Here is a 15,249-nt window from a genome sequence, read left to right on the forward strand (position 1 = left end):
TTGCTTTTGTACTATGGACCCCTTCCCTCTCTATAGAGGAAAAACTTGTTTGTTTGTACTAAACTTCTTTTCTTATAATTGGTTTTATATGAGAAAATTTTGTACAAAATCCCTCATAAGATTGATTCTCATAAAATAACAAATTTGAAGTATTGACCCTATGTGTTTTGATGATAACAAATTCATTAAGAGTACTAATTGAATGATGTTATGTGTGCATTGCGCTAAGTAATTTCTATTGAGGTAAAATGTTGACAATTCACCATGAAGAATCAAATCGGGATGAAATGCATTTGGACAACTAACTATCATCTTGTCATTTTCCAAGGAAGATGAATGCTATCAAGAGCTAGAAGGAAAAAACATCAAGCTCTAGTGCTTTATATTGTGTCTCATTTCTTAGGATTTGATGTAATCAATTGCAAAAAATGTACTCTATGGGTTATTTGCTAACCTAACTCAGTTGATCTAACCTTAGAAACCAATGACTCTTAGGTTTTTTCCAAACTCTTGTGTGGACGTAAAAAGTGAAAAATATAATTTTGGAAATCTCAGGAGTTAGATTTGTAAATCTCTGAAGTCATAAACTTAGAATTTCTAAGATTGAGAATTGTCAATAATCGACTATCCATGACTGTAGAGATTAGTGTTACCTAGTAGTTGACTACCCATGAAAGTATAGTTGAGTACCAATAACAGCCAAGGTTAGAGTTACTTTGGCAGTATTTCATAGTCGACTATCAAGAGGTAGTTGATTACCAGAGAAAAGATATGCTCTCTATGCATAATAGTCAACTACTAGGTTGTGATAATCAATTACTTGGCAATGAAATTTGACTGTTTGAAGGCATAATAACTCTTTTCTCTTTTGGCAAGCCTTCAATCTTGTTGGAAACATTCTCTGAGCATTTATAAGTTTAGTTTAATCCATTTCCAATAGATCTATAATGATCATGTGCTCTCAAGAATTATAAATCAATGGTTTTGAACACAAAAAAAAAAAAACTTAAGAGCTTAAAGTATGAAGATTATCATAGTGAAAAAGAGTACTTTTGTGCAAGAGTGTTTTAGAATAGAAGAGGTTTCTAAGCTTAATCATTTCACACAAGTGAGAAAAGCTTGTGTAGCCTTTGGACGTATTTGTTTCTCACTGAGATTTCCCCACATTTGTTCAAGAGATTGAACTTATATCATTTGTGCATACTCTTGCATTTGAACAGTTTGTTTGTATTATCACCCTATCAAGAGGTATTTGTATTATTTGTGCTTTTCATTGTTGATCATCTTGTTATAATAGAGTGCTCAAGTTATAACACCATTAAAGGTTTGGTTGGCACCCATAAGCTTAATTGTTTAGGTTTGGTTAACAACCGTTCAGGTTTTCTTCGCACCTATAAGTCCAACTGTGTAAGGTCTTGTTGGCACCTAGAAGTTAAACTATTATAAGATTTTACTAGCATTTGAAAGTCCATCTAATTTATTGAAAATTGAAGGTTGTTTGAGGAGAGGACATAGGCCTAGTTTGGCACCTCTATAAATTCCTATGGGCTTTACTTTATTGCAAATTGATTTACTCTACTTATTTATTTATTTTGTTAATTTCATCACAACATTTCTTATAACACCAAATTTGTATTGGTAACATGAGTATACTAAGCTTATTATTATTTTTGGGTATTTCTTTGAATAGTTTATTTAAAGCATATGGGCCAATTTTCCTAATGCAACTTGCCCCAAATGCATAATCCATCCCAAATAGGGCAATCCAATTATTGAAAACTTGCATCCAAATTTGGTCCAAAATCTAATTAGATTTGAAGATCGTGGATTTGAATTCAAATCCTAATGGATTAGGATCTGATTCAGATTTAATTCGACACCACTTTAATTTTTTAAAATACAAAACATTAAAAACTTAATTACTTTTCAACTTTTATATATAATAAATTAATAGAAATACTAGCAGAGGGGCCCTGCTTCGTAGGGGCTGGAATGGAACCATCGACCTGTTGACCTGTTGACCCAATCAATGGTTTTTGGCCTTTTATTTATTTATTTTTTAATTGGGAACCATCCAAGCAACCAATTCTGTTTTATCCTAATCTCGGTCCCTGGCCAAAAATCGTTGAATTGGTCAACGACCCATTGACCCAGGCAGTCAAACCGTTGACCCAAAAACCAGTGGCCAGAATGGTTCCGTTTTTAGGTTGCATGTGTCATGCGCTCGAATGACATAACACATATGGTAGTGCATAATCGAACTCACACACTCAATTTTTTGCTTGTAATTTTTTTTTTGTCAAAATGAGTTTTCCATTTTTTTATTTTTTTAATTGGGAACTATCCAGATAATCAGTTCCGTTTTACCCCAATCCCGGCCCCTGGCCAAAAACCGTTTGAATCGGTCAACAACCCATTGACCCGAGTGGTCAAACTATTAACCCATTGACATGTTTATTGGTTTTTGGCCTTTTTTTATTTTTTATTTTTAATTTTTGTTGTCAGAATGGGTCGTCCATTTGAATCGGACAATCGAACTATCAACACGAAAAACCGGTGGCCAAAACAATTCCATTTTCGGGTCATATGAGTCACACACTCGAATGACATAACACGTATGATACTACTCAATGGACCTCACACGCTCAATTTTTTGCCTATAATTTTTGTTGTCAGAATGGGTCGTTTGTTTGAACCGTACGATTGAACCATCGACCCAAAAACCGATGGCCAGAATGGTTCCATAATATTTTGCTTGTAATTTTTTATTGTCAAAATGAACCGTCCGTTCAAATCAAATGGTCAAACCATCGACCCAAAAACTGGTGGCCAGAATGATTCCGTTTTCGAGTCGTATGAGTCACACGCTCGAATGACATAACACGTATGATATTACTTAATGGACATCATAAACTCAATTTTTTTCTTATAATTTTTGTTGTCAAAACGAACCATTCGTTCGAACCAGATGATCAAACTATCGTCCCGAAAATCAGTGGCCAAAATGGTTCTGTAATTTTTTGCTTGTAATTTTTGTTGTCAGAATGGGCCATCCGTTCAAAACATCGGTTGTCAGAACGTTATTAACAATATTTATCAATAATAATAAGTAATTATACTATTTAATTAAATAATCATTAATGATAGTTTTAATAATACTATTTAGTTATTTTTAATATAATAGTAAATATTAAATTTATGAATAGGATTTATTAACAATATTCATTAAATTAATAATTACCAAAATTAAATTAAATTAATAGTATTTCAATAATAGTTAGTAGTTATAATATTTTATTAAATAATCAATAACAATACTTTTAATAACATTTTTAATTATTTTTAATATAACAATGATTACTAAATTTATTAATGGTATTTATTAATAACAATATTTATAATTTTAATTTAAAGTAAAATTAAAATAAATATTTATTTATTAACAATATTTATGATAACGACAGTTACTGTAATAACCAGTAATTTATTAACAATATTATAATTTTAAAGTAAATGTCTAGTTATTAACAATATTTATAATAACAGTAATTATTAATTATAATCACTAATTATATATTTATAATAATCAATAATTATTAAGATAAATAGATATATTTATTAAATTACTTTAATAATCAGTAATTATTAAATTACAATAATTAATTACTGTAATTACTGGGTTGCTCTCATGTGGGATATATTATATATATATATATATAATTTATATATTAAAATTGATAAATATTATAATATAATCAGATTCTGATTTTAATCAAACTAGATAGAGTCAAATCCAACCAAATTACAAAATCTGAATCCGAACCATTTACATACATGGCCACGGATTTTTGGTATCATTTAGACCTGTTCATGGGTCGGGCCTGGCTGGGCTTTCACTCTATATTAACAGATTTTTCTAAGGCTCGAGCCCGAGTCTGACCTGATCATCGGGCCTAAAACTTGGGTCTGAGCCTAGCCCTCATAAAAAGCCTGAAGCCTAGGCCTAGGCCAGAGCTCGAAATTTAGCCCATATTGTTACTACTGCTAAAGCAACTAAATAGAGAGAGAGAGTGAGAGAGAAATTATAAAGAAAAAATAAAAAATGTATATATTAAATTATAAATATATATATTTCAATAAATATTATATTATTTATGTATTTTATATAATATATAAAATACATATTATATATTTTATAAATATATAATGCTGAATCGGGCTGGACCAGACTCGAGCCAAGTTTTTTTGACAAATCCTGAGCTTGGCCGTAACATAGTCGGACTTGCTGTATTAGGCCTGAGGTCAGGCCCGCGGGCCTAATTACATGACCAAGCCCGATCGGGGTGCGCGCTGGAACATCGGGCTACCCGGCCCATGACAGGTCTAGCATCATTGATAGGACTGCCACGGAATTTTGGTATCCGAATCCGGAACTCGTATGCATAACCCACACACCTTGTCCGTAGACCGTAGCAGCTCAAGCTGCTCAACTTAACCAAAGCAGTTCGATAACGCAAAGCCCTCTCAAACGGGCCCAATATTTCGAGTTAACCGAACAGCCAAGGTTTTTCCAATTTCAAGATAAGCTGCCATTTTCCCTGCTTTCTATATTATCTTCTTCTCCTTCTCCACTTCCTGTCTGTAACTCCGATGTCTACGAGTCTATTTCTCTCAAAACCCTAAAACCCTACTTCTCCCGCAAGAAGAAGAAAAAGAGAATCAAAATTCCAAAACTTTTTCTTCTCTTCAAAAAAGATAAGGAGAAATGAATTTCTCTCTTCTCCTCCCTTCTCCCTCTCCTTCTTCTTCTCCTTCTTCTTCTTCTTCTTTAACCTCTCGTCACGTACTTTTCTCTCATTTTATAAACCCTTATTCATTACCCAGTAAAACCTCAAGTTCTCTGTACAGAAAACGCCGTTACCGGGCCTCTCTTGTTCGGAGCTCTGCTGCTGACCCGGCAGAAGTGAGCCAGTCGATAAGTTCGTCTGTCTTTGGGGGAAAGAAGGAGCTCTCTGGCGTGCAATTACTTGTGGATGGCTTGTCGCCCTCGGTTAGGCTAGCGAGCTCGGTTGTTATTGTTGCTGGTGCGCTTGCTGCTGGCTATGGGCTGGGCAATCGAATTGGAGGGACCCGGAATACTGGTTTAGGTGGTGCTATTGCGCTTGGTGCGGCTGGTGGCGCTGCGGCTTACGCGTTGAATTCTTGCATTCCGGAGGTTGCGGCAGTGAACTTACATAATTTTGTGGCGGGCCATGATGAACCCGGAGCCTTGAAGAAGGAAGACATTGAAGGAATCGCTAAAAAGTTAGTTCATTTCCTGTTTCATGTACTGTTTACAGGTTACTCGGTTTGCTTTGATGAATTCGGACCTTTCTTGTGTTGGATTTACTTGATATCAATCATGGTTTACGATAGAAGTAACCTATTCCCTTTTTGCTGGCTATAATGAAATTCTTTTTTTATTTCTTTTTCTTGGTTGAGCGTGTATTAATGTCAGTTCATTCCTGATAGAATTTTGATTGACCGGTCAATGTGGCGTGTTCGGTTGTTGTAATGAGCTTCTGATTGCAGCGTCCGTTTTGCAATCGGCCATATTTGGTCTATTTTAGTGTAGATAGGCAATTCCCTAAGTTGGACTTTATGGGTTATATTTGCTTTAACGACGATTATCTGTTTCAAGATCTTGATTTGATGGATATTATGTTTTGAACAGTGGACTTTTAAGAACTTGGAGATATATTTGCCTGGTCATGATAAATGCATGCCTGTGACTAGATTGCTTCCGTTTATATGCATTACTTGGCTTTTCAGGTTTTTAACGTTATTTTGTCTGGTTAAGTTACCAGTATGTCCTAGTTGATCATATTTTCTGTGCTTTCCTGCTGGTTTGACATTCCAGATATGGTGTTAGTAAACAAGATGAGGCATTCAATGCAGAGCTTTGTTATCTGTATAGCCGGTGAGTGAAAAAGTTAATTTGGTTAATATCTAAAATTAATTATTATTATTATTGTCATATATTGTTATCACCATTTTTCATCATCGTTGTTAAGATGTATATCCTGTTGCATAGTCATTTCCTGTTCGCTGCATGTAGTTGTATGCTTTCCTTTTTCTTTTCTTTTGGATTATAGTGACTTAGTAAGTGAACTGTATTAAAATAGTAAGCTAACTATCTAATCACCAATTCCCCATTGGTTCTTTTATAAAAACATCTTTAAAAAATTATGATGAGTTTCATAAAATATCAACGAATTTTCAATAATGTTCTAAAACTTTAAACCTTAAATATATAATTATCAATGAAATTTGAAATATGGAGACTGATGATGCGCAATCCGGCCACTCCTAGCTAGAAGTGACTGAGCTCCTAGTTGGCAATGGGCAAGAGGTACCTGCGTGAAGAGAGATGAAGGAACCCGGGGTTGCTAACTCGGCGGGAGCACTCCGATGCTTAAGTTAGTACTCGGTTGCGAGCTGGAAGAGAATGAGTTTGCAAGAAGATGAGAAAGCTAGAGAGCAGTGAATATGCGATACCTTGGCCCCTGGGGGGTTGAAGTCTTTATATACTGGCATCTTGACAGGTTTGATGGGATTGATCTCGAATTTCTGTCGCGGCGATCTGTTGTCAGGTAACGTTTCGGAGTGACTGGCTGTTATCGTCAGGACTGGGGAGCAGGTGGGTTAATGCGACCGTTGTAGGGTACGGTCTCGCTAGGCAGGAGACAACCTCCAGGGTTGGCAGGCACGACGCCACCAGGCGAGAGACATGAGAGCAGTCCTCAGAGTCGGCAGATACTGTGTCGCCAGACAAGGGGCGTGGGTGTAGTCTTCAGGGTTGGCAGGTACGGTTCTGTCAGGCAGGAAGCTTCTCGCGAGATGCCGGGCTACCTAACAATGAGCGGCCCTGTAGCGAGCTACTTGGTGGCGAGCTATCTGTGACGAGTTGTTGGTGGCGTGGCGAGGTGATTTTGCCCAAGGCAAGTCGTCTTCGAGGTGGCCCACTTGCTTGGGTTCGGACTGCTGAGAACTTGGTGCTGTTGTTTTAGTTCGTGAACTGGGATGGACTCAACCTGAAGTACCTTCAGCTTGGGACATTAGTGTACTCGAGCTTGTTCTGTAGCGAGCTGATACTTGCTGACTTGTCACCTGTGTCGAGTCATGTCCACGTGCCGATTTGCTCATGTTGAGTTGTCGTTTATATCGAGCCACGTACACGTGTCACCCAATAATGAGGTCGGGCCAAATCACCCCTTATCAGAGACCATATAATTTTTCAGCAATTTCTTATCACTACCTAGAAAAATGGGGATATTTTGGGGAAATTTCACTAAGTATTGCCGATTTTGTGAACCATGTCAACCCATGATGTCTTTCACATAGACAAGGTTATAGATACTCACGATTTTAAGTAATGAAATACTTCATTGTGATCCTTCAATTAAAGCATTTCACTTATGAGCTTTTCGATTGAAAATTCATTGATTTCTTTCTTCATATTTGACAAAAGTATTGCTACTCTTGTGCTTCTTAACATAAATTTGCCTCTTTTCTTGAATGAGTTGAAGAAGGAGGTTTTGAAGAGATTTTCCAAGTCCAAACCAGGCCACTGGCTGCAACCAAAAGAGCAAAGAACCACTACTAAATTACGTCACAACTCACAAATGGACAGGAGAATAGTAGATGATATGTAGCTTCTTTGCTAATGTTATAAAGGAAACAGATGTATGTGGGGAAGCATCACTTTGGGCTTTTGCTCCAAAGTAATTCACAAATATTGATTTTTAGGTGCTTAACCTCCCAAAAAAAGGTCTTCACTTTTGGAGGCATTAGTCTACTCAAGATCTCTTTAGCCAGAAAAGACATGTGAATTAAGTTGGGAAGTGGGAGCTTAAAAGAAAGAGGCACAAGAAAATGATCATGAATGCTTAGGGGACCAACCTCTCTACAGTTGGGTTTGGTGGGTTCTGAAAAAGAAACTCCTTTTAGGGATTTTGCCAATTTTGAGTATGGAAGGAGCTTTATAATCCCTAAATACTCTCCTAGAACCAAGGTCTCACAAAATCCTAGAGCAAGTCATCATTGGGGACCATCCATCCCCATCCTATGACCTCCTAAACATCACCACTAGGAATGAATTTTGAAAATTTTAATCAAACCTTGGTATTGCTTACCAAGAAATCTCTTCATTTCTCTAACAAACTAGGATTGTCGGCCTTTTTGTGTCAAACCTTGTCAGAATTCCTTTGTATTAAATCTCTCTTAAATATTTCTAAACTTAATGTTCTTTGATTCTCCTATAATCCTAATTTCTCCTTCCCAATGAGCTTCATAAACCTTTAGACATTTATTTTCTAGCTTTAAAAATGCTTACTGTGTTGTATTTAGTCACAACTCGGCCCAACCCCTTAAGGCTGGCCCGGAGGACATAGGAGCAGAGAGCTCATGTGAGAAAGCTACAGGACAGCTGGTTTTTAGCAGGAGGCTATGCCATCCATGACAGCAGAAGTTAGTTAGTGCAGATCCCCAAGCCTGACCGAAATGATTCTATTGTAATGATGTGTATATAAGGGTGGGTTTATGTATAGGGAAGGCATGGAAAAACATATCTGAGCTCTCCCTTCCTATCATCTTCATCTCTGTTCAGGAGGGTGGTTCCTCGAAAAGACCCTGGTTAGGCAGTTCCTAACAGTAGTTTCCTATGCAAGTCATACATACTTGCACCACATCACCTATACATACTGAAAATAATAAATATTGACTTCTTATCTCCAATCCTTCTAATATGTGGACAAGACTTAAATCCTTGTTTGAAATCCAGAAGTTAGGGAAAGTAGCAAGTCTTAGTTTACTCTAAATTGTAAATCTGAAATATATTAGAAATAGTAAACCCAGAATATACTAAGCACTGTCATATTTATTATTTGTTTCTAAAGCCAAAAAAGTTGGGAAGATTTCAAATATCTCTTAAAATAACACAACAACATTGGTGTAACCCACAGAAGTGTCCAAGAATGTTTTTAATGTTCTTTCTTTTCCATCTGCATTTCTTCATGCATCAGGTTATATTATGCCCTTGTCAAAAATGAAATCTTACATTTTACTTTCCTGAATGATATGACTGTTGGTACATGCTCAGTAATCTTGCATTTATTGATGGATATCTTTTTGGAAGCCTGCCTTTCAATCCATTGAAATCAAACATTCCCTTCTCATTCAGGTTTGTATCTTCTGTTCTTCCACCTGGAGGTGAAAACCTCAAAGGCAATGAAGTAGAAACAATTATCAAATTTAAAAGTGCCCTTGGCATTGATGACCCGGATGCAGCTGCTGTGCATATGGAGGTATTGCAAGTTCCAATTCACCTTGTTTTACTCTTATCAAGGAATCTAACTATGATAGTCATAATCTTTCTAGCAAAAAGTTGAATTTTAACCATCTTTTGACTTAAATTTTCTTGTTGGACCAATAGATTGGGAGATATATTTTCAGGCAAAGGCTCGAAACTGGTGATCGTGATGCTGACATAGAACAGCGAAGGGTAGGATACTTGCTAAAAATGTGTGCCTGTTTTTTGTTTTAATTGTTTTTTACAAGTCCCTTTGCAAGTTGAAATGAATTTGATGCATCTAGTAGCAGAATATTTAGGGGATTAATGTATGATATATGATGTAGTTTGCAAAATATTTAGATCCATTCTGTGTATGAAAAAATGTACTTTACCTGTTTCAAAAAAAAAAAAAAAAAAAAAAACAGATCCACTCTGTGGAATAAAAAGCTTGACCATATTTAGTGATTCTCCAGTGCAGGCATTTCAGAAGTTAATATATGTGTCAACACTTGTGTTTGGAGAAGCTTCAACATTTCTTTTGCCTTGGAAGCGTGTATTTAAGGTCACTGATGCTCAGGTAATTAATGGTAATTAGTTGTATTCTTGCTCTACTTTATACGTGAACTGGTCACTGATGCTCAGGCTTGCAATGAAGTGCTAGGACCACTAGAAGTGTGAGTATAACCCTCAAGGTCTGAGGTTGAAGCTTCACAAGGTTTCACTATGTTTAGAGTGAGAACTAAGTAGACAAATATTTTATTCAATGAAGGATATCTCAATATGTGGATAGTTGTATAAAAGACTTCATAGTTTCATTTATAATGGAAGATAAGATGTTAAGATCCCCTCCATTAATATTTAATACTCATTAGCTTAGACATTGGAAAGCGATGATACTTAATTACCACTTTATACCAGAATGCCATGGAAGCTGTGAATTTCAAGTGTAATGAATGATGATTATGAAAGTTGTGGAGAAAAACTACATTGATGAAATGGGCTACTATGGCTTGATATGGAAGATCCCTATGAAGTGGTGATAAGATGGTTTACAACCATGATGGATGGTCAATGGCCCCTTAGATTTCTGCTGAGAGAAGCAAGAAAATTGTCAGCATGAATTGCTCGTTTCAAACTGGGCCCAAGATCTGCAAATTGGATGGCTGATACTCTGGCTAGGGCAGGGCCAATAAGGAAGAGTTGGTTTGGATTTCAAGAACTTTGAAATGCTTGGATTTCTTTATATGCTATATAAATGAAATACTGATTATTATTGCTGATTAAAATAGGGTTTTAGAAATTGTTAGATGTGAAGTTATAAATAAAATGTTTAGACACAATAGTAAACAATTATATTCAAAACTAAATATTTAACCCATTCTTCTGATGATAACCTGATTTTGGCTGACATAAGATATGTTGACCATCTCCAGTTTGGGGCACACATTTCATACTTCAAGGCATTATTGACAAGGTTGATATTTTCCTTGTGTTTGACCTAAGGCAGGCCTCAAATCATAAGCTACACATCGCTTTTTGGAATGCTGATCAAGACTTTAAAGTGCATGCTGATTTAATTTGTAGTTTTGTGCCAGCTAATTGCCTTATAGGTTATATTGATAAATAAAAAAAATGCCTTACAGGTTATAATTCTTCCATTTTCCAGGTTGAGGTTGCTATTCGGGACATTGCCCAGAGATTGTATTTATCCAAGCTAGAATCAGTTGGCTCAGGTGACCTATGGATTTTTCATGAAATAATGGTTGATGCTATCATGCTAATTATTTCAATGGTTTTTGTCAGTGAACTTGGATTTGGGTCTTGCTCCATTTCTGCGTTTTTTAATGTTTGCCCAAGCTATTGATTAGTTGATTACCAATCAAGAAAAGATGTCAATGAGTGAATCAGGCCTTCTCCACGTAGATTACGTCTGTTAAAAATGGATTACTTCTTGTTAAAAGTATGGAGATGTATAGAAAATGTTGATGTGATACTTTTAAGTTTCTCTGATGCTTCATTATACTTTCATGCAGGGAATTTTATGCAATTGCAGACATAAAGATAAATAATATGTTGTCAAAGACAGAATGGATGTTGTCAAGAAGTTTCCTGTTTGATATATTTATATTCTTTTTGCTTTAAAAAGGTGATGCACCTTTTCTTCATTTGATTACACTGGTTGACTTTGACAAACAGAAAGGCAGGAGAGATGCAAAGGCCCTGCAGGAATCCAGCCAAGAAAGTTGAGCAACCTCAACTATGCAAACCAGGGAGGCAAAAATCCTTCGATTGAAGTGTAACCAGAACCAGAAGTAAAGAAAACTAATTTATTGCTTTAAAGGTGTCAATATGGATTTTATGTTAGAGGAATTCAGGGGTGTTCCTATGGATTCTATATTATGAGGATGGCAAGTAGTGGTGGGTCTTCTGCAGTACAGGACTTGTGCTCCTCTTGCTTGGAGTGGAGGACTAATGAAACTCAAAACTGACAAACTCTCGTTAGGCAATCCAGAATCCTCAGAAAGCAAGAAGGATCTATACTGCTCAATTATTCAGGTCCATTGTGAGATGGAAACTCCCTTGAAGCAAAGCTGATAATACTTCTATAAGTACTTAAACTGGTTTTCTTGTCTGGCTGGAATTATTTAATAATTGAAAGTGGTTGTCTAGTGGTCATTGTTGGATGTCTTCAATTGAAAAAGGCCCTTGGCAACTCAGATTCCCCATAAGAGAAGTCAAAGCATTAGCATCTACACTGAGTGGGTTGTTCAGGTGGGTCTAAAGATCTATTAATTCTTTGGATGATTTGTTAGCCAGAGAGTCTTGGCAGGTTGGAAGTTGGAACTTGAATGGAGGGCTCCTGGCTGTGGGCTGCATCTCCAAACCTGATTCTGGTTTTTGTTTTTTGTGGGGACAGCTACATGCTGGCTTTTGTCAGTTTTGCTGTTTCTTTAGTGCACTTGATTATGCTGTGTAATGCCTTTACCTTTGCTATTATGACAAGAGGGGTTTCTAATACAACAATAAAACTTCTGTTTTCTTGGTGCTGAGATGGTATGATTCCAGAATGGAGAGAAGAGAAGGAGAAGGGAGAAGAGAGACAGAATTGAAAGAGACCAAGAAGTCAACTGGCGGCACCAGTTTAATTGGTATTTATACTAGGGCAACCATACAGAAAAAAAGAAAAGAGAAAATTACAAAGGTGCCCTTGCGACACTTAAAATAAACTAAGTTATTTCAACACTCTCCCTCAAGTTGGGGCGTAGATATCAATCATGCCCAACTTGTCACATAAATCATCGTGTCGCGAGTGATGTAAGCTTTTTGTAAATATATCTGCCAGTTGCACTTTGGAACTCACAAATGGGGTGCACACTTCTCCATTAAAAATTTTCTCTCTAATGAAGTGTTTGTCTATATGCTTAGTTCTATCATGAAGAATTGAGTTGGCTGCAATATTGATGGCAGTCTTGTTATCACAATACAAGGACATAGGGCCATCAACAGGAAAATCCTGTTTGTTCAACAGATTCTTTATCCACATGCCTTCAGCCACCCCATGGGACATTGCTCTGTATTTAGCTTCAACACTAGACCTAGCCACCACATTTTGTTTCTTGCTTCTCCATGTGACTATGTTTCCTCCCATAAAGGAACAATACCCACTGGTAGACTTTCTGTCATCAACTGATCTAGTTCAATCAGCATCTGTATATACTTTAATCTTCAAATGACCATTCTTTTGGTATAATAAACCGGCTCCAGGAAACCTCTTTAGGTATCTGAGTATTCTTTTTGCTACCTCTAAGTGTGTGGTCTTAGGAGCATGCATGAACTGACTAAGAACACCTACTGCATAAGTAATGTTTGGCCTGGTCATGGATAAATGTAGGAGCCTTCCCACAAGTCTCTGGAATTGTTTTACATTTTTGACAACTTCACCACAACAGTCACACAGTCTATGATTTGGATCAATGGGAGAGTCGATTGGCTTAACCCCTAATTTTCCTCTATCCTGTAACAGATCTAGGATGTATTTCCTTTGAGAAATGAAGATCCCCTTTTGAGAGCGGGCCACTTCAATTCCAAGGAAATATCGAAGGGGACCTAAATCATTCACCTCAAATTGAGTGGCTAAGAAATCTTTCAGTCTTTGAATTTCAGCCTTCCAGTCACCTATGATCACTATGTCATCAACATACACTATCAAGGCTGCAATCTTTCCTTCCCCTCTTTTCACAAATAGGGTATGGTCAGTCTAATATTGTTTGTAGCCAATCTGCTGTATAGCCAGATGAAACTTGTTGAACCAGGCTCTCGGAGATTGTTTCAGACCATAGAAAGACTTCTTTAGTCTGCACACTTTTTGCTCTTTGCCTTGGGCACTAAAGACAGGAGGTTGGACCATGTACATCTCTTCCTTAAGGTCTCCATTCAGGAAGGCGTTTTTAATGTCTAACTGATGAAGATCCCAATCAAGATTTGCTGCAAGGGAGAAAATGACTCTAATGGAATTCATCTTGGCTACTAGGGCAAAAGTCTCTGCATAATCTACACCATATACCTGGGTAAACCCTTTCGCCACCAACCTAGCCTTGTACCTTTCTATCGTGCCATCAGTCTTGTGCTTCACTGTGAATACCCACTTGCACCCTACCGGTTCCTTACCTTCAAGAAGATTCACTAATTCCCACGTACCATTTTTATATCGGGCATTTATCTCTTCTTTCATTGCATCTGTCCATTCAAGTACTAAGAGAGCTTCTGCCACATTTTTTGGGATAGGGACATTGTCAATGGAAGAAATGAAAGCACGAAAGGAGGGTGAGATGTTCTCATAGGTAACAAAATGGGTAATAGGATACTTGGTGGTACAAGACCAAACTTCCTTCCTTTTTGCAATAGGAATGTCAAGGTCATCACCAGATGGAATATCTATGGCAAGAGGATCAGGAGTATCAATAGGAATGATAGTACCTGGTTGGATACGATCTGTCCCTGGTGAATTTGACGATGTTGGCGGTACGGTTTCAAGTTGCTCAACAACTCTTAAATTTAGCTGGCTCTTGCAATGATGAAAAACATGGAATGGAGGAGGGTCAGGCAAAGGAGGAAGAACCTGAACTTGAACTGATTTCTCCTTCACCTTATTCCCCTCCGAGGAGAAACCGAGAAAAAAGGATCACTTTCAAAGAAAGACACATCCATAGGGACATGGTACTTCTTGGAAACAGGGTCAAAACATCGATAGCCCTTTTGGGAAGAAGGATAACCCAAGAAGACACAAGGAACGACATACGGTTGATGGGGGGCCTTGTACCCTAACAAGCGAGATGACATACAGTTGATGAGATAGGTAGCACACAATACAACATCCAACCAGAAACATTTAGGAACATTCATGTGTATAAGTAACCTGTGAACAACTTCAAGGAGATGACGATTCTTTCTTTCAGCAACAACATTTTGTTGGGGGGTTCTAGTGCAAGAGCTACGGTGTATAGATCCACATGAAGCAAAGAACTCCGTGTGATCACTATGGAAATATTCTTTGACATTGTTTGATTGGAAAATTTGGATTTCCGTTTGAAACTGAGTGAATATCAAGCGTTGGAAATCTTTAATGATTTTTCGTACTTCATCTTTGGACCACATAGTTACACCCATGTGTATCGGGAGTAGTCATCAATAAGTGTAACGAAATATCTATAGCCGAACTCGATTGTTAAAGTAACAAGGCCCCATACATCAGAATACACAATATAGAAATGAAAATCAGATTTATTATTTCTTTAGGTAAAGCAATTTCTACAATGTTTGCTCAACTAACAAGTTTGACATGTGAAATCCGACATTGACACTGGTTTAAATAAATATGGTAACAAAACTTTCAATGACTCAAAAGATAAATGACCCAA

At 37.0% G+C, this 15,249-nt stretch overlaps 1 protein-coding gene across 1 annotated transcript in view; it reads left to right on the top strand.

Moving 5' to 3' along the window:
* The first annotated feature begins 4,520 nt into the window (after positions 1–4,520).
* LOC148874206 (protein TIC110, chloroplastic-like) overlaps positions 4,521–15,249 on the top strand; it is a 41,885-nt gene continuing 31,156 nt past the window's right edge. The window contains exons 1-6 of the mRNA XM_088964775.1: positions 4,521–5,304; positions 5,900–5,959; positions 9,221–9,344; positions 9,473–9,541; positions 9,810–9,908; positions 10,998–11,064. Of these exons, the coding sequence (XP_088820901.1) occupies positions 4,766–5,304; positions 5,900–5,959; positions 9,221–9,344; positions 9,473–9,541; positions 9,810–9,908; positions 10,998–11,064 (958 nt within the window). The 5' untranslated portion in view covers positions 4,521–4,765. The remainder of the gene's footprint in view (positions 5,305–5,899; positions 5,960–9,220; positions 9,345–9,472; positions 9,542–9,809; positions 9,909–10,997; positions 11,065–15,249) is intronic.

This window comes from Nelumbo lutea, chromosome 1, assembly GCF_056320005.1.
Source record: "Nelumbo lutea isolate HS-2025 chromosome 1, American lotus-T2T, whole genome shotgun sequence".
In the NCBI taxonomy this organism is placed as follows: domain Eukaryota; kingdom Viridiplantae; phylum Streptophyta; class Magnoliopsida; order Proteales; family Nelumbonaceae; genus Nelumbo; species Nelumbo lutea.